General features: G+C 43.9%; 1 protein-coding gene across 2 annotated transcripts; it reads right to left on the reverse strand.

The window, feature by feature from the left end:
- Positions 1–974: 974 nt before the first annotated feature.
- Positions 975–20,363, reverse strand: LOC120839697 (zinc finger protein 471-like). Of its 2 annotated transcripts, XM_040210040.2 has the most exons (5): positions 19,759–20,363; positions 17,899–17,967; positions 17,513–17,597; positions 9,616–9,702; positions 975–3,529 (listed from the first exon to the last, which is right to left on the reverse strand). In XM_040210040.2, exons 1-5 carry the CDS (start codon positions 20,050–20,052, stop codon positions 3,006–3,008), a joined length of 1,059 nt encoding a protein of 352 aa, XP_040065974.1. In that variant the 5' UTR covers positions 20,053–20,363; the 3' UTR covers positions 975–3,005. The 2 variants fall into 2 exon arrangements, with proteins under 2 accessions (XP_040065974.1, XP_040065975.1); XM_040210041.2 differs by lacking the exon at positions 17,513–17,597 and having other exon boundaries at positions 19,759–20,347.
- Between the last annotated feature and the right edge of the window lie 184 nt (positions 20,364–20,547).

Genomic DNA, 20,547 nt, shown 5'->3' on the forward strand with positions numbered 1-20,547 from the left:
AGAAGCCCTCTATGCAAACGAAACAGCTTGCGAAAGGCGGTAAAAAAAAAAAAAACCACGGAACTGAGAAAAAAACAAGAGCTTTTTTCTTTTTGCACAGCGGTTTGGTTACGGGGGGTCGTGCGTCGCGGGCCGCCCGCAAGGAGACAAGAAAGATAAGCGGAGAGCCCTCGCCTAAGCAAACAAAACAGCTTGCGAAAGGCGGCAAAAAAAAAAAAGAAAACCAAGGAACTAAGTAAAAAAGTTTTTTTTTTTGCACAGCTTAGTTTGGTTACGGGGTTGGGCGCCGCCCGTAAAGAGATAAGGTACTTCGATTTTTCAAGATGAAGGGTCCGTTCATTGTGTGAGTAAATACGGACGCAAAAATTTTACTTCGCGTAATGAACGCACCCCCCCCCCCCCAGCTTTGCATCGACTTTTCGGAAAAAAAAGTGCGTTCATTCTGCGAGTAAATACGGTATTTACGAAAGCCATGTTGAGTGTGTGAAAATAAATGAAGTTTTAATCTAAAAAACTTAAGTGCGAGTAACTGTGCTCCATAATTTTACGTCCATGTTTGGTTTCAATAGAAAACTTTTGCCATCAAGAGGAGTTTACAAACAAGTGGAGAAGTGTGGCCCAGCACCCGCCTGTTTGGAAACTGCAGAGGCTTATCAATAGAGCCCTGCGCAGATAAGACATCATCCACATTCGGTCCGCAGAATTCATATCAGCGTCTGCAATGTTCTTAAATATCCGCATCCGCAGACTTTGTATTTGCGTCCAAACCGCATCCCACCCTTAATTCGCATGTTAATTTTACATCATAAAATCAAACATGCACACACACAAACACACAAAAAAAAGTTTGAATGGTATTCTATTATAATGGAACAGCGTGTTTGTGTGGGACAACATTGAAGAGTACACATGTAAAATGAAGACAATCCTAAACCCATTTGTTACCTTTGTACAAAAAACTCTTCGTGTCAGAATATGGTAAAAGTATTTTATTGCATTTATAAAATAAGCAATGATCCTTCCAAACACACTTCGCATCGCTGGAAAGATGATGGCAGTCATGAGATTGTCTTAGGAGTCCACACTGAGACTGCCCAGAGTATGAGCTCAAAGGAATAAAATTTTAATATTTTCCTTTTTGCTTTGTAAAACACACTTCAAGCAGATGCATATTTTATAAACATGAAAATGAACAAAGAACGAACTAATAACATTTTGTCATTTTATTTAGGCCAAACAATAAAAAAAGAGTAATAGGAAAGGCACTCACTTACCGCAGGCGAGTACACCACAGGGAAAATATCACAATATTCAATAATGGCAACACCTTCCATCGGTTTCAGTTTTCAACACAAACCTTCAATTGTATGCTTGGGACCATATGCATAAAAACACTCAGTGCCAACCGTCAAGAAAAAGAAAACTCGCATACACGCCATATCATGAACAAGGACGAATTCAGGCTGGTTTACCTCTTAAATCGATGCCGGCCAATGAGAAGTTACTCTCCGTTGGTGCACTTGATGCTGGGATGGCATGCACAAACTGCGCTACGAGAATGAGGTGCGGAGACTCAGGCTGGTGCAAGTTGCACCACTCCAGAGGGGGAAACAGAACAAACGGTCCCGGAACAAATGGTCCCTGAACTAATGGTCCCAAGTACAAACGAGGAAAAAATGGTCCCAGATATATATCGCCAATGTGGCTCCTGCGTTTTCGGATAAATCCGATAAAATCCAATAACACTCGCCGAATTTCGATGCTGCCGGTTGCACAAACTCTACCGGTTTTTATATTTTTTTGGGAAGCTCAGAAATGTTTTGCCTAATGAAAACTTAATACACCTATAAAGGCATCGAGCTCCGCTCGTTATGTTCATGACGATATGGGAGTATTTTGTGTTGACCCGAAACACAGCTCACACTCAAGTGTTTGTGAGGATGAATCTTTACTCAAGAATCACATTCCTTATCTACTTTCCTTCTCGGGTCATTCGTGTGTTCCATGAGGTTAGGGAATCTTATGCCAGTGTCCCGTTTTCTTTGAACTTTGGGGTTGTGGGGATATTTATACAGCGTGTAGTTGGTCAGCCATTAAAGTTGCGACGAGTCACATGCTGTAGATGAGCAATTTAGCCAGTGCAGTACAACCGCTAGCCTGGGGTCTTTAACGTGCACCACGCAGTAGTGATACACGACCGCACGTTGGTATGATGCTCATCCAGATCATTTTCTTTGAACTAAGCCCCACTTAACTTAACCCTGGAAAATATTGAACCTCCGGGAGGATATAAAACCCACAAAAAACACCGCCCAAATCTAAAAACAAAAAGTTAGCCCCTAAAACACTGAGCACTAGCTACAACTGAAATCAAACAGGTCAGACGAAGCCAGTTTTTCCAAAGGGATTTGTGCTGACACCCCAGAAAGGTTTATCGGACCGATTCAAACCTAGACAACCAGTACAGTAAAGAAGCGCTTGCAAACCGTCAACACAGGGGAACCTTCGCCTGCACATTAGTATGTAGCCGACCAGAGCACAACTCTGACTGCTCTCATATACGAGGCGCATTATACCGGACAGTCTTTCTTTTCAGACAAATCATCGCTCTGCTCAGGCCGGCTGACGCAGACGAGTTGTGGGACATATGATTCTATGACCCCTCATGCGTTTGAATGTGCCTCACCAGGTACTTACGCACCTTAAAGGCATTGGAACAGTGCTCACATATATAAGGTCTCTTCCATATGTGTTTGCATGTAGCAGATCAGGTTCCCACGCACACTAAAAGCTTTGGCACATTGTTTACATGTGAAAGACACTTTGCCCATGTGGCTTCAAATGTGCTGTGTCAGGTTCCCATGTGAAGTGAAGGTTTTGGAACATTTATCGCATTTGTAAGGTATCGCACCTGTATGCGTTTGAACATGCCGCCTCAGGTTCGTACGGTTACTAAAGGCTTTTGGACATTACTTGCATTTGAAAGGTCTCTCGCCTGAGTGCCTTCAAATGTGTGCCTTTAGAGCTGCACGCATATCAAAGGTTTGGGAACATTTACCAGTGTGGGTTTGCATGTGGATGGCCAAAGTATCACTTTGAGCAAATGCTTCAGAGAACTCCTGGCACTTGTGAGACTTTTTACTTGTGTGGACTTGGATGTGAGAGTCCAGGGAACTACTAAGAAAAAATGTTTCGGAGCTCTCCTGACATCTGAAAGGTTTTTCACATGTGTGCATTCCAATGTGATTGACCAGTTGACTATTTTCCTGAAAAGCTTCTGGACACAGATGACACTCAAAAGTTCTTCCTGACTCATCAATTTCAGTGTTGCATCTCATGTCTTGCTCTTTGGAAGGGGAATCTGCTGGGCACTGCTGGCGCTCGAGGTGTTGATTGCTATGGACAACCAGGTGACTGAGGATTCCACGCTGATCCCCCGCAACATGGGTGCAGAAACAGCATTTGAAGAGAATGCCTGTTGTGGGTTCTGATAGAGAGTTGATCTCCTTTGAGCACGCCCCTCCTTTACCTACACAACAAACATCCCCGTGAGCGTTAGGAAAGGAAACAAAAAACATTCACAATAAATATGGCCATAAATGGTAGGCACGCTTTAAGGAAGTAATTAGTATATCCGTGTGAATTTCTAGGCATTAAACCCCTTGACACACTTTTGTGCAGCAAACGTGCATCAAGACACAGTTTCGGCTACTCTGATGCGGCTACGACACAAATGAGCATATGTTTAATCAGGAAGTGTGTTCATCTGTGTCCCTCAGCTCAAAGTCACTGTTCATATTGCTAACAATTAAACAAGCACACTTCCCTTTGGCGAATGCACTGGTGATTGGCAAACATTTCATGGGTCTCCAATCACCTGCAAGCTACCGAAGTTATACTTGATATGACATTGAAACAAATGCCAAGAAAAGACTTTCTGGACTGCAGGGATAGCAGACAATGGGCTTGGAAGAGTCATTACTGAGATGGTGCAATTATGTTAGAAATTTTCTCTTGGACAGTGACATGACTGATGAGAATCTTCCATTTACAGGCAAGTTTATGAAGCAGTTGTACAGGTCTCAAAAGAGAAGAGGTGGCCTACAAGATAAGTAAACATTGCTTTCCCCGACAACAGCAAACTAAAAAAAAAAAGGCATGGCTTCGAAGTTTGTTTAACATGCCCTGCAAATGTTGAACACATAGCCAAACATGCGAGGCAAGCACAATGATATTTTGAATAAAGTAAGATTATCTTCTTTTGCTTTAATACAGTGAAATCCTGCCCAAAATTGAATGACGAGATGGAAGTTGAGGGAGATGTGTTAAGAAAACAAAAGAGGCTTTTAGAGTGTTTGCTAAAATATACTGCCCCCATGACAGCTGAGCCCAGGTTTAAACCTATATTATGGGAAAGATAGATGAGACAAAAAAGGTGCGTGAAACCTATTAGAATGGTTAATGGCCGATGCTGTTTTCCAAGGACAAAATAAACACAAATGATATAAATTTCTAAATGTCTCTGGGCTTGAAGCACAAACATGAGGACAGAGCAACATTAAAGGCTGGTTCACACACTTGAGCGTCATCGACTGTGTCGCAACCAGCGACGAGGAGAGAACACCCTGGTACACTGGTGCCATCCACCAGGTAGCTCTGCAACACTTCCAAATCTACGTGAACTGCACCGAGCAGGGATGGGCAGTATTTCAAATACAAGTATTTGAAATATGTATTTCAAATATTTTGTATATTTTGCATTTGCATTTAATTACAAATTAGGTAATGTATTTGACGTGTGTATTTCAAATACAATTGTAATTAAATACAATTTTGTGAGCGAAAATACATCCCTCAAATTTATTATCACGACAATTCTTGTTTTGTTGCATGTGGTTGTAAGATATAGCCTCCTTCATTTATTCGGCCATGAGGATTTTTTTCTTTTTCTCCTCCGGCTTTATTTTAAAGGCACGTTCCAGAGCAGAAAGAAAACTACGTTCTGCACCGAATGCAGTGTCTCTTAATCAAGCACACGCGTTTAGTGGCTTTGTGATTACGGTGCTAGTCCAGGGCAAGAATAGTGACGAAATCGACGTTCACACGCAGACTAGCTAAATGAGTACCTGTGACAACTTGTGATGCTTTCCAGCCTGATTTCAATCCATATTTTTGCCTGGAAAATTCTAAATGCGTGGGTCGTCCAGATTTTCGTAACTGGTGCGAGTTGAAACAATAAAAAATTCTCTAGCTAGTGCTGCGCGTCTTGGTCGTCTCGGTTCTTTGTTGGTCTATACCAAAATGTAATCGACAAAAAAAGCTGCTTAAAGCTCTAACTTTCTTCACCTATTCCGTCCAAGCTGATCACATTTTTTTAATTATATTTCTATTACGTTACTAGAGCCCCGCACACTAACTCCCGAGTGTGCGATGCAAAATTAAAATGAGATACCCAGAAACCCGTTGCAGGTGCCTTGAAGTCGCTGACGCAAATTTTGAGGAATGTATTTGGAAAAGTATTTGGAGGAGACCAAATACATCTGGTCGTATTAGTATCTTGTATGTAAATGTTTTTTTGTGAATGTAATTATATTTGTAATTAAATACATTTTTGACGAAGTATTTTGTATTTGTATTTCGATACATATTTGCATGTATTTTGCCCATCCCTGGCACCGAGTGAAGGTTTTGTAGTATTTGCGAGATCGACCATGTTATCTACCGTACTTAGTCCCACGATGAACACACTTTTTTCCCTTAAAAATTCACATATATTTGGGAGGTGCGTTCATTACGCGGGATCAAATTTTTCCATTCATGCACGGCGTAAAATGTCATTTTAGGTGTCAGTACGGCATGACAGGGTACTGTGGCATGTCTCCACTGACGGAGGCGCACAGACGGCTGGTCGTGGGCGCACCACAGTAACCATGCTCTATAACTTACAAACCCTTTTTAGGGCGCTTTTGGCGTGCCTTTTGCCGAAGGAAAACTGCCCTGTGAACCTCACACGGCACGGAGAGCGACGCAACCATTCTTAGGCCTAACCAGGTTCATGACTTCACTGTCCGAAAGCGGACCACAGGCGACGGATTGTTTGTTAGCATCAATGTATTCGACGGGCAAGGCATTCCTGGGGCTGCTCAATTCCTCGGCCCCAACATCCTTCGGCGTGTGCGCTGCGCACTCGTAACGAAGCTGGTAGTCGAAGACAGTCGAATACACTGCTCAATACTCACCAATGTTGTGATGTACACAATTAGCATTTTTATATTATACTTTTTGAGAAAAATAAAATACCTGGCATTCTAAAGCATATATTTCTCACAATCTTGCTAATTTGCATTTCCAAAATACATTTCGGTAACTCACAAGAGACACTGGAAGCGAATTCTATTCACATTAAATAGATGAGCAATTAACACTAGCTCGGTCTTTTTTTAAAAACACTTCTTCTGACAGGGTTGAATTCCGATGAATTTGTGCGGCAGGGATGAATTCCACTTTTATATTAATGGTCAATGTGAGTGGAAATATACGAAGGAAGCTTATCTTTTAGAGCAGGGTTAGAGTCACAAATTTAATGAAGACATTCACGAGATATTTTGCAATGCAAGAGAGGAAGAGGTAGGTTAGCTTTCATAGATCTGATGCAGCGCTTTACATGTTAGAACATACTAGAGTTTTAAATAGAAGCAATTTCAAAGACATAGGGGCCAATGTAAAATTTTGTTTTAGATATCCGAGCATAGAGATAGAGTTGGCAATAGCAACTGTATGATCAGAATTAGTCTGACATGACAATAAAAATAATGTAAACACCAAGATATTTGTAGGAAGTCACGTACTTGAAGGGGGAGGTACCAAGATATAGTATGACAATGGTGGTGTTACGTCGAGATAGCTTTACATTTGCTATTCATGGTGCATAACAGTCATGCACCGCAAGTTGCACCATACCATAACTTTGTTCAAATCGGATCTGTCATGCGCAAATTACAGAGGGCACTTCTCCAGCTATCATCATCATTGTTTGTGATGTCACAGGTAGGACAGACTCGAACAGACCGCGCAAATCTTGGATCCGTCTGCTCGCTTGATGCGCTGTTTAGGTAACGTGCGGCAAAGCCTGTTTCACGGGTTGTGTTTATTTGGTTAAGTGATACTTGTAGTAAGACATTTTACCAAAGCTTGGAATCGTGGCATGCATAGTCGTGCTAACAAAAACACTTTTGGTGCTTAGGTGTCGAAGCGCTGGGACAGTGGTGCACTGTTCTCTACCCAGTGCAAAAAGCTGGATAATGAAAATAGATTTCTTAGTAAAAATTCAATAAAACAAATTGATCAATTGCCTGAATTTGCCGGGCCATATCCCACAATTTAGGAATTTATGAACATTTCTGCTTTTCTTTCGAGCAGGAGTTGTGATCTGACAAACTTCTTTACCATGCATTCAATGCAGACTTCAACAGAAGCGTCGAAATCGACAGGCTCACTGTAGCTAAAACAAGAATGCGGGCACTTTGCAACACAACTGTGTGCACGTGCACAGCTAAGAAGAAAACACGCCACTTGCTCTACTGCATACAAAACCTTTTTTTTTCTACAACAACCTCCATAGATATAAAAAAAAAAAGGATCAGAGGGGCTGTGAATAGCCCTGCCGTACGCCATGCAACCTGTAACGTGAAGCTCCAGGCATGCTTTTAAACGTTTGAAGGTTTTCTAATGTAAAAAGCAACTTCAGGGCACTGTGATTCATTAGAAATGTAACTCACAAAACCTTTGTACACGTTTCTTTAATCAATAAAACATTTTTAATCGACACAGATGCGAACCAACACAGCAAGCACTCCGTGCTTTGACATAGCGCGTCGTCTGCTCGCATCCTACCAGCTCCGTCAAAGGAGGGCACCCGCGAGGCGGTGCCACCAAAACATTAGAGGTAGCCGTGGCTCATAGAACTGGACACCGTATAACCCAGAGAAGGAGGTAGCCAGTCTTTGGGGGCAGCGCTTTATTAGGCTCGGTGAATGTGTTGATTCGACATGTTCCAGCACCCGACTGCCTGTCTCGTCTCACCAGCACCGCCCCTTTTGAATCGACCGATCAGCGCTTACACGCGCACATCTAATAACCCAGTGGCAGTGGCGCTTAGTCTGCTGCCTTATGCGTGACAGCAGGGTTGGTACGATGTGACGCAGGAATCAAATGCAAGTGCTTTGCAAGTGTTCATTTCCAACTGAGATTCAGACAATCTGTGGGGGACACACCGTCGCCTCTAAAGCCCTTTGCTGTGCAGAAGTTTATCGAGGCGTCTGTGGAGGTTGGAGCTTCGCTCTTATTGCGTATATCTTTGTCTTCATCAAAACTGAAAGCAACTGAGAAGGAACTGCAAACACTTCCCTGCCTGCCGCTGACTTGCGAAAGCAACGGTGCCTCATAAAATACAAGCTCATTACCGCCATTGGTGTGGCGAAAATTAAACTCTTATATCAGCCACCAGATGGCACTGGAATTCGGAAAGGGTCTATTCTACCTTTGGAATGGCAGCTACGTTCATCCCTTTCATGGCTGTTCAAGCTGATGAATGGTACGAGCTGCTTCTGCTACGATGGTGCACAAAACTTGAGGCAGTAGACAATTCAATTCAAAACATGCTGGCATCACTTCATCATAAAATCCTGAAATGAACAAACTTGGTAACAGTAGCGAGAAAATTCACACAAAAATGCTGCTGCTACGCTCGACCGGGAAAAGTATGCCACACTGCCTGCGTAAGGATGTAAAATTAGTTTTCATTTTCTATATCATATTTACTTGAATAAGATCTAAACCTTATTGTACTGGATAAAATTGTCAACTGCATCCTTAAATAAAAAAAAAAAAAACATTTCTACATTATGATTATAATAAACCCTGAAGAAGTGGAACAAGGGGGACAAAGGACAAACACAAATCTCCAAATCTTGTCCAGCTTGCTTGCACCTTTGCAGTGAATGTATTATCATCATTCTACATCATGACGGCGATTTTCGAGACAGGCAAAACTGCAGTTCTTTTCCACCTCACCTGCAGAAACCAACCGGGGCCTAAGGTCCCTTTATACTGAAAGAAAGCGCAAACCTTCTCCCCTGCACCATTTACTCCTTTCTATCGAGGCAAATCCTCCTCGCCCAACGTTTTCGACAGCTGTCCCATCGCCATGAGAGTGGGAGCCTGCAATGTGTGCCTAGACGCGTCTAAGCGGGCCTGCCCATTATTGTTTGGAGTCGCATGCGGCAGCTTGGAAAAGTTTGTTCTTGAAATGTGGAGACAGTTCTGTTTTACAACATAAAAAAACCCTAGCATTTCTGCACCTTTACTCGAGTTCATAAGTGTGAGATGATGTATCGAATGGTTAATGTAATCGCAAGCAGAATCTGAGTCGCTCAGGTTCAAAGGCAAAAATGGAAGACAAACACAAGTGATTTAAAGGAATAGAAATGCTGTAGCAATTATTTTGGGACATCGACACGCACTGGAGAAATATGTTGTGTTCACCCATTTATTGCATGCAACGCATACTATGTTGCAACAGCTCAATAATTTCTAGGCACAATGACAGCAACTTACCAGAAGGGTCACAGACTGAACCGGAGCCTCGAGTTGTCCATGCTGCGTGGCCTGGTTTTTCCGAGGCAGCTGATGTAAGCACGAGGTCTGCAACAATAAGGTCGAAAAGCGCAATATCTTTCTCGTCACAATGACAGCAACCTGGGCAACTCAACAGCTCACTATTCGCGTCTCGAGCTCGTTGCTTGCCCTCTTGCGGCGGAAATGGGGAAACGCTCTATTGAGGGTCACCCAGTTCTCCTGCTCAGCGCACATGGCAGAACTGCGCACGATCATGGTTTACCAAACAGTCACTTCTGAATTCAATGCATTCTCCCAGTATAGTGCTGCAGCGAGAATGGGATTCAACCTTTCTCGAGTTTTAGTATTGCGTATAGACCTTTCCGAAAAGAGCTCTTCGGACGGCGCCATCTTGCGACTCCTACAACCCCCCTATTGGCCGGGAACTCCGGTCACCCCCCCGCGCTGTGGAAACCCAGTAAGACGGCTCTCCACCTTCATTGAACGCTGAAAGTTTGCCATCCTTTTTTGAAAGTTTTTACTTTACTTGCCAATCAAGATGCTTACATTTTTTGTGTTATATTCCACTGTGAGAACCAGAGAATATCAGGGCTCGTAGCCTGCTCGCCCTTCACGGAAAACGAACGAAGAGAGAGAACGTCCAACGGCTGGCAACGTGGGCTGTTCTTCAAGGATTATCTCCGCAGTGATAATCTCCAAAGCCTTCAAGGTCTTCGGAAAAATGGCTCATTTAGTGTGGAATATGCAGACACGTCCGTTCCTTGGCCTCGGTTTTGTGTGAAATACAAGCTCTCTTTAAAATATGCCTGACTTTTCCCTGACTTTTCCAGGTTTTCACTGACAATTTAAGGTGAAATTCCCTGACCACTGTAGAGGCGGTTAAGCATATAGACCTTTTCATTTTAGTAGTTGCTCCACCGGCGAATAGAGGGCGCTGATGCACTCGGCGCCATTAGGTTGCTTCAAGTTGGTTGGTTTCGGTTTCAACGTGAACGCGGCTATGTTGCTGTTTTACTTTCTTTTTGCGTAATTTGCTGATACGATTATTTTCCTTGTAGCACACAACCAATGAAACATTGGTATTGAGCCATTTTGAGGACGACGAGGTGTATATGAGCCTAAATTGCGGTTTTTTTTTTTACCAACTGTTTTGATGTATCTGATTATGACCGGTTGCGAAACGCCTGACACTGATGTACAGGGAAGATTACCATCGTCTTCGCCCGTGCCCGATGACCACCAGTTTCCAGAAAAACAAACTAATGAAGAAACTAATACGTGAATATAAAGAAGCTTATCGACAGCTTGATTAGCAACGAGCCGAATCAGCCAGAACAGATGAACTCGCGAGTTTACTACTCACTGTTTGGTTTTTGTGGCACCCAACCTTTAGTGAACTTTGCAAACTAAAAACGTATCGTGTAATGACGCAGATATTTGATATAAACAAGTAGTATCGTCTCAGTTTTTTTTAAATTCAGTACTTCAGCATGTTTTGACAGGCCGAGTAGGAAATTTCTTATATTATTAACCCTGCTAAAGTACTCATAAGCAGTATTTCGCGATATTGATCCTTGGAAGTAAATTATTTTTATATGAACATTTGCTTACTCAGGATATGATATAAGTGACAGGCCCGTCAAATTAAATCTGACATTTGTCTTCCGTAAAATTGGCCAAATAAAATTAAAGGCTGCAGGAGGAGAAACACCTCGGAAAGTTTGGCTGAATTCTAGCGCTAGGCAACACTTCATAGACCTGTGTGAACAAATATTTCTTTGTTTCAACAGATTTGCTCTGTAAATTTCGACGTCGCCAGCCGCCAAAAGTAAAGCTCTATTCGCCATCGACAATTCTGGACTCAAGTAATTGTTATGCAAACGGCTTTTTTTTTTTTCGGCGTTAAATATTGCGGATTTTAGATACTGTCAAAAATTAAAACAGCGTACGCAAAAAAAAAAAAAAAAAAAAAGCGTCGTCAATATTGCGCACATTCCGAACCCAAACCGCGCTTTGGATTAGCAAATAGAAACGACGTTATTTCTTTGTGCACGCTATTCAAAAACTCGCTACTGTTGTCGTGGCAGTTTCTTACGCGGGAAGTCCCAACTGGTTATCTAAATATAATCAATAAATAACTTAAATGACTGTCGAAATGGGAATCTTGAACTTCATAAGTAAACCGACCAACCGAACGACTACGTCGCAAAAGAAAAGATGAAGAACCTCATACACATATGTAGGTGTGGTATTGTTTATTATGAACAAACGAATTGCCTGATGTTGACGTAGCAGTACTTCTAGCCTCAGATAATATACAAGTTAAGCGTTCGTTGTCTATCTCCTCCGCGAGTTTCCTCAGATAATCAAAATAAACAGATTTTAATATATTATAAATACAAAGAACGATACTTTTATGAAATACAGAAAGTCTCCTTGCGCTGACTATTCTTAACGTCTTCCGATCCTAAATGCACGATATAAATATACACGCTTCTTACTGAGAATGTTCCACCACTATTAGTAAACAAACCTCAGTTGTCATAAGGACCTTTGAACCCTCGTGATGTCTTAGTCGGCGAATAGACATATCGGGCTACAGTTTCCGAATTAAGGCAAGAACGCGCAGTGAAACGCGACAAAAAACACGATTACAACCAATACAACGCATCCCCCAAGGCGCGGAGGGGAGAGCGGAGCAGCAACTTGAAGCAACCCAATGGCTGCCGCGTCACGTGATTCCAAGATGGCAGCGCCCATGCGGAGGAGGATGAAAAGGCTCATACACAAACTCATCTCTGTGACGTCACGGCGCGGTGGTGGCGCGTCGGTCGCACTTCCGGTCTGGGGCTGTGGGCAGAAGTCCCCATGCCAGACGTGTATTCCTGTGTTTTTTTAAAGGAACCAGACAAAAACCTGCCTTCTCGTCAAAACGCCGCGACTGGGGCCGAACCAAAAGTGTCGAGAAAGGTTTGAAGGTCAGTTTTCACGTGCTCGGTTCGTCCGAGAATCTGGATACTGTAAAACCCTTAATGTTCGCGAGCCCTCAATTTTCGCGAATTTCCCGAATTGAAGAATTCGCGAAATTTAAGGGCGCGCAAATAATTCGGTCCTTAAGATTTTCAATGCAGGCGTCCGGAATTTGCGAAATTTAGTGGTCGCGATTATGTCATCTGTGACCGATTCGCGAAAAATGGGGGCCGCGAAAATAAAGGGTTTTATAGTATGTGCCATGAAAAGGGAAAAGCAGACGCCGTCGGACAACGATTGCTTGAGCGGGAAGCACTTTGGATTGAATTCACGGATACTTTTGGTCATCAGATTTATTTGTTTTGTTCCAACATGAACGCCAGAAAACTGTCAAGTTGTGCGGACCACCTGTGGACTACGTTCAGTGCGTCTTCAAGTTCAAACGGCTGCCCGATTGTTTGAATTGTCGTCTGCTCTTTCAAACGTTTCTGCTTGTCGTCTGCTCTCTTAGACGACGCCGGTCCGTAGACCAAATGTTGGCCCGGTACTTACGATAAGAAGTGAGTGCAGGCCTCAAAAGACTCAAATTTGAAGGTTGGTAAGCAGGCTCGATGTAAACAGTAGATACAAGGAGATGTTGGTCATTGTTACCAGTGACCAACACCGACTTGTTGTTATGCCTAATTCAGTTGGTCCGATTCTGCTTGCGATTCAGTATCGTCGTCGACCATTTCAGCTACAGTTCACGTTTTTGCAGCCCGAGCGGCGTCGCCGACTCAAAATTTGGAGCGAAATCTCATCATGCGAATCAGGCTTTAGCGTACAATCTGCGGCGTCCACGCAGAATGAATTGCCATATGTCACATTATTCACGCAAAGTTTTGCAGTGTAACGAGCCTCGGTAATTTCGCTGACGCCGCTCAAGATTGTCAGACATCGCCAGGAAGACGGAGAACCAACAATTCGAATGCGAAAAAGGGCAGGGGACTCACACCGACGCCGACAACATCGCATTTCAATGGTTTGTTTATGGGCGACGGTGAGCTTCTTGCCCACACCCCCATCGTGCATGCGCGGCACCGGTGGCGTCCGCTAGGGGCGCTCCGGGCGCTCCGATTTGTTTGTACACATGAGTTGGTGTATAAGACCATTACAACACAAGGCATTGAGCATTGAGAGGATCATATTGCACGGGCTTAATCCAACTTGCACATTCCAAAATATTCGGGTTTGTCCACCACGGAGAAACGAGCACTTTCTTGCCGCCGACATAGTCAGCGAAGAGGCCACTTCCGGAAACATGATGAAAACATGACGCTCAAACATACATGTCAATAACCGAATGGCAGCATGGCCGCCAGATGTACACTTTCGGCTTAAGGTTTGGATTAAATTACTGTCTGCGGCTTTCCTATATGTTACTAAATGTAGTAGCTCTAACAGAATCTAGCCTAGTGTCGCGCCCTCAATCCAATTCAATCCAATACAAGGCTTGGACTGGATTCGTCGGCTCTTCCCTTTCCGTCGGGTAGTATACTCTACATCGGATGAGCAGAGTCCGCACTCCACTCTAAGCAGAATTTATTGCCTATTTTTCTGCCCCCAAATCGTAGTGCCTTTGATCAGGGAACTCAATGGCATTTCCGTCTCATGTTCCCTTAAAGGGCTCACTTTTTGACAATATCCCTGACAATTCCCCGATTTTTCCCGGTAATTAAAATTCCCCTGACAACAACAAGTCCGGATTCTGTCTGACTGTCGTGAAGTGACTGCCCTCAACACTAGATCTGATATTCTGTGTTACTTGAGATGTTTCTCAAATAAACCCTGCTCGGATAACGTGGCACTGTGGGGTACGTACAAAATGTTCAAATGATCAGACTTCTTGAATGTTATGTTGCAAGCGGGGAATACCTATGCCTTTTGGCTATCTCGCGTGATTAAATATTTCCTACAGTTAAGAGCTTTATAGATTGGCAAGGCTGCGAGTGCTGGGCGGCGTGAAAAATCTGCGTAAAATAAAACAAACATTAGAGTTGCATTTGTTCTGTCGCACAAGAACTCACTAGATATAGTTTTTATTTGTTTGCATATGTTTCCAGGAATGGTAAAATACTTTCTCAAAGACACTAAAGAAATTTCCTTTGCCACAAAACATACCAGAAAACCAGTAAAAAGCAGCAATTTAGCTGCCACCAGTGTTAGGAATTGCACCTTTACGGGCTGCCACAGCCCACCGACGAGAAAATCTACAGCCCCGCAGAGTCGGGCAACACTGACATACTCTCAAAACCAGGGACGTGCACTGTAAAATGCCCGGATCGAGACTGCCGCTGGAAATGTCTATAAAAGCAAACAAAAGCGCTGCGTGTTTGCGTGCTCCATGCTGTGCATGTTCATCGTCGCCATGTGCCAACCTAAGACTGCAATTTTGCGATTCGTGCATATGCGGTGTCGAACATGCAATGTTAACGCAAATACAGTGCTTGCATATGCTTTCCATATTTTCCGGTGTATAAGACGCACCCCCCTCCCCCCTTTTCGCAAGTTTCTACGTAAAAATTAGTATATAAGACGTAAGACGCACCTGTGTATAAGACGCACCGCCGAAAATTGTGGAAAAGAAGTGTATGTTATGTATATGAGACGCATCATTGTATAAGACGCACCCCCCACTTTTCGCAACTGTCTAAGTAAATATTAATACACGAGAAACACCGCAGCAAATTTTGGAAAAAAAGTGAGTCTTATACGCCAGAAAATACGGTATACAGTCGAACCCTGTTATAACGAACTAGCATAGGGAGTGAACGTTGTTCGCTATATGCGATTTTCGTTATAAAAGTGCCCAACAAAATTGACACGAATGTTCCCGTAATCGAGCCCGTGCAAGAATGTGCACAGCACTAAGATACAAAAGTCCGCTATTGCGGACCAGGAGATCCTTATCTGTCACTAAGCAGCATTACAAAAAAAGATAGATTGGAGCATGAGGATATCAGTTTTCAACACGAGAAACGACGTTAGCTGGATCTATTATTCCATTTATTTGAAGACGTGATTTTGGGCGGGTGCCTCTTCACCTGGAGCCACCACGCTGGGTCCAACCACTGCTCGCGCTGAAATCGTCATGCCCTAACAGACACACCAGACTGACTGCTTTCGTATGAAGAAGCTGACCAGATATCGGCAAATTTCGTGCCCTTACGTCCTTAAACCATGAGAACAGAACCTCTTCCACGTCCGGGTTCAAACAAGGCCTAAGATTGGTCAGTCAAGTCTTGACGGTGTTGTTTGCATAGCAGTCTTCGATCTTCTTCCTTGCAATCACGATGGTAAATATCATGCTTGGTTCAAGCTCAAAGTCCGCAGTGATGCCTTTTTTCTTCTGACTGCTGTCCACCGCCCTCAAAACCTTTACTTTGTCTCCAGAGAGACAGCTTTTCGCTTCATCACCATTCCCAGCTGCGCTACGAGTGGTGTGGTTGGCGGTTGGCTTTAGACTGCACTGGTTCTTGATGCCACGTATAGAGGCCAGCAGCGGCGCAATTGCCCGTATTCGCTCGAATCATAGGTGGCTCTACCTCCCGAAACGCCCATTTTTGCTCATTAGGCGGTCTATACTTTCTGAATTTTTTGTTTAGAAATTACTTTTTGTATTTTTTCTACTTTTTAATTACCTTCATAGTATTTTGTGACGCTAGAAAAGCAGGAATTGCTTCGCTATAGCCGATAGCGCGTCAGATTTTACGGTTTCGGTATACAACTAGAACTCCCATCCAAAAAAAACATGACGAACGAAACTTTGTGATTAGTTTGCTATATTCAATAATTCGTTATATCAGTGTTCGTTATAAAGAGGTTCAACTGCACATGCAATACTAAAACTCACTACTGTTTCACTGGTTTTCCTATGCCAACAAAACGTGCTGCAGTGAGCAGACATGCAAGCGTTCCTTCAAACTGGAAAGGCTGAAGTGGGCAAAACATTGTATCTTGGATGGATCGCGTCTTCGATTGGTGTGTTTAGCGTCCTATCCTGCCCATACATCAAAAGTGGTCCCAAAGTACCCGAAGTGGCAACAGCTGACGTCACGGAAACCGAAGTGTCATGCTGTTGGATGTCGCGATCCTGGCGGTTGGCCGTAGAAATGCTGGCGAAAAGCACGAGCGAACGCAAGTGTCGCTGTTGTCACGGCGTCCCAACTTCCGGCTACTGTAGCTTCCGTGGACTGTCACAAGAGAGAGCGACCTGCAGCAGAACAGGCATCTGCTACATCCACCACAACTGTTGGGACGCTGCCAGGATTGCGACCGGCGACAGCGTGACACTTCTTTGACGTCATGAAGGGGAAATCGAGGAAATCTTTTTTGGACACTGTAAACACACCAGTCGGAGACGCTTTCCAGGCACCATAACATTGGGGCATTTGGTCCCGGAAGGATTGGTGGCTACCTTGGATGTTTTGCCGATCGTCAAAAGAAGAGCACAATATGCTTTACCCACAATTAATGTAATTTTACATGGATTACTCAGACTAGCTAGAATGTTTTAATTGATTTTAGACTATTTTATTTTTGTAACCTGTTAATTGGAAATGTTGCAATTGGCACCAGTGATGATAATTTGCAACTTTGGATTGCCATAGTTGTTCACACATTGGAAATTAGACCAAAAGCAACAAATTCTTTAAAGCTTGAAAAACTATGTAATAAAATATCTTAATTGTATTATTATTAATACAAATTGCGGTAATGTAAGCCCCCAATAAATGCACAAAAATTCAAATATGCCATTTAACCATAATAGCCTTTACAAAAAGGTGTAATTTTGTTTTCTTTTTAGCATATGAAAACCTCCGACATCATTGTCAAGATAGACATAAACCGTGGATATAATACTCACACATGGGTATGAAAGAACCTGCAGTGTCCGCCTCCGTTTGTGTGCCAACGGTTGCACGAGGAGCAGAGCACCTGCAGCAGCGAGCCTAAAACACAGATTGCAAGTACAAAGTACGATCCAAATCTCTGGCATGCAGTGGGAACTGTACACATAGCCAGCTGAACAGGCGAGCAGCCTACAAACAAATGCCAAGGGGCCAAGGTTTCATGCACTTGAACGTGCTCCTGACTGGCACAGGTGCAGCCGCTTGGCCTTTGCATATATGGTTCTGCGAGTTGCCAAGTGGAGTTGCCAAGTGCAGAGGGCATTATTAGGGAATGTGCAGCTTGCACCTAATGTACGTTCATGCACACTGGGGACCGAAATAGCGGCAGCTGAAAACTCACTGTAGAGAGGCTTCCAACTCGGCTGTCACGGTTAGGCACGGGTGCTGGCCATGTTGATCCGGTTATCAGCTGGTTGGATTGCACAGAAGAGAATGCGTTTTAAATTTTTCCTCAATCAACTGTTGGTAGGGTGTGTGGTCAACATTGAAGGCAAGTGGCCCGTACCCGTAGATGCTAATCACTGGCCACAGAGATGTAGGATATTTGTAAGATAGTAATGCTATATGCACTCCGGAGTGCAGCTCGGCCGGAAATTGCTATATGCACTACGTTTCTTTCGTATAAAACGAATGGCCACACGAGTTTCCTAAGCGGTGGCATAGCGTAGGGGTTAAAGTGGACGTGGGTTTGAATCGCGGTGGGCCTACCATTTTTTTTTCTTTTTCTCTTGAATGTTGTTTTGTCGAGGCATTTGGCCATATTTATATTTCTTTTTTGCGATGAACACTAAATAAAAACACCGAATGTTGCCGACGAAACTTCGCAGATCGGGGACAGCGGGGCTTGGGTTGCCGGCCGGACGCCGCGAAGCGGCGTGTACTGGTTAACTCTAATTAGCAGCCGCGTACTGTCGCCGCGAAGCGGCGTGAACGCAAGCGGGGGGCTGTGTTAAAGGGGTACTCCGCCGATTTTTGAGCTACCTCAACTAACTATATTTTCTGCCTCCCCGGCCTTTACACTTTCTGGTATGCTATTTAGTATTGTGAAATTCATAATAGTTATTGCGAAATCAGCAAATGAAAATTATGCAAAAACAGACATTCAAATATACTCGCCCTTTTCAGGGCCGTGACGTTAGTGGAAGGTAAGCTTGCCAGTCGGGCGAGCAGTCTAAAAAATAGAATATGCCAATCATTTGTTCCGTGCTGGAGCGCGGGAACTGGAGCGAGCTTCCAAAGCATTCATTTGACACCATGAAACTGCTTCGAATCAGTTGGGAACAAATTCTACAGTCCAAAGAGTGAACCCCTGCACTTCCACTGACGTCACTTTTTCATTGTTGCCAGTAGAGACCTTCAGTTTGAAAAACACGGTGGGGACCAAAATTGTAAATTCAATAACTTTGTGAAAAAAAATTATTTTGACCTAATATTTGGGATACTATTTTGGCGATGTTGTTTGGCGAGTTTAGCAAAATTTCAAGCAAATCGGGGACCATGAAGAAATCGGCGGAGTACCCCTTTAACGAGCTCCCCAGTGATACACGCGCAGTTCGAAAAAGGGTGGCCCGAGCGCAAGGAGGTTAGAAGTACTAGAAGGGGGCACGTTGCAATATTGGTGAAGCCTAGTCATAAAAAGTCTAAATGATTTTGTGCCCAGGGTGACCGCAGATCTCTCTGGCGATTGGTGCGCGTGACATGTCACGTGTGAGATGGATGGTTGATTGTAGAAGGACTCCTTGCAGGCTTGCGCGCGCTCCGTCCGGTAGGTTTTATCGGATCGAAGTCTTGACTGTGGTGTATTCTAGTACCCCATAGCAAGGCGAAGGCTAACTACGGTTACGTGATGTGGTCACGTTGACATGCTAAGTGAGGAGAGTAAGGAGGAAAATGAGAAAGAGGCAAGGCGTCAAGGGAGCATGGCCTGTGGAGGCTACACGGCCAACGTCATGCCCTCTCCTACCCTTCTATTCTCCATGCCCGAGCGGCATGAGCTCTCCGCGTAGTGCGTATAGCAATTTCCGTCCAAAGTGCACTACGCAGTGCATATAGCATCGCTCTATTTGTAATTGCTTGATGCTGACACTCGCTTACCAGCGTTACAACAATTTTCGGTTAAAATAAAACAGTTCTAAAACGAGACAATGCGCCACCCGAAACTTTAGCGTAGTGAGCAATTATACCTAGAAGTATGACTTACCGATGATGCTGCAGTTGCAGCTGTTGCACCCGGTAGGAATAGCGTCGGGACCGCCCCGTGTCTCAATCGCGGACGTTCGGTGTGCGCGGTGCTAAGCTCGAAGACCTCCGGAGCGAAATGACGAGAACATACTTGGACACGTTTGTCGCTACGCGAACGCCCGATTGCCTCCAGCCAAATAGCCTTTAGCTTGTCATCTTTCGGGGCGACATGGCTGCTGAAAGACTCGCTGTCGCGATCACTAACCTTACAGCCCTTTACAGAGCAACGGCGCCGGTTTGCAGGAGCTGACATCTCCAAAAAGTCGGCATTTGCACACGCAAGCAAAAAAGAAAGAAAAGAACACACTTACACTGCAAAAGGAAAACAAAATTAACAAACCGCGCTATGAAAGCCAAAACCTCGCGTCGCTTCCTATCACTAACACCTGTGACAGCTGCTAAACACACACCACTTCATTTCAGGAAGTTTTACTGAAGCAGGAAATACTGATCACTTAGGAGAAACGACTAGTCGAGGTAGGCGAGACCAGAGCCGGGCGAGACCGGCGAAAGTGGCGCGAGCACGCGAGCAGACAGCGGCGGCCATTGAAAAACTTTTGAATCGAAACTCCAAACGGAAAGGTCCGTCTTGTAAACCTTTTGTAAATAATAATAATAACTCGAATTACACGGGTTATTCTTTAAACGTAAAAATATGACACTCAGAAGGAAATTACAATATATCACAAAGGTTTAACAACCAGATCTAGAGTTCTTTACACTCCCCTTCGAAGAGTTGCTATCGCAC

Source organism: Ixodes scapularis, unplaced genomic scaffold (genome assembly GCF_016920785.2).
Source record: "Ixodes scapularis isolate PalLabHiFi unplaced genomic scaffold, ASM1692078v2 PGA_scaffold8__174_contigs__length_109621045, whole genome shotgun sequence".
NCBI lineage: Eukaryota > Metazoa > Arthropoda > Arachnida > Ixodida > Ixodidae > Ixodes > Ixodes scapularis.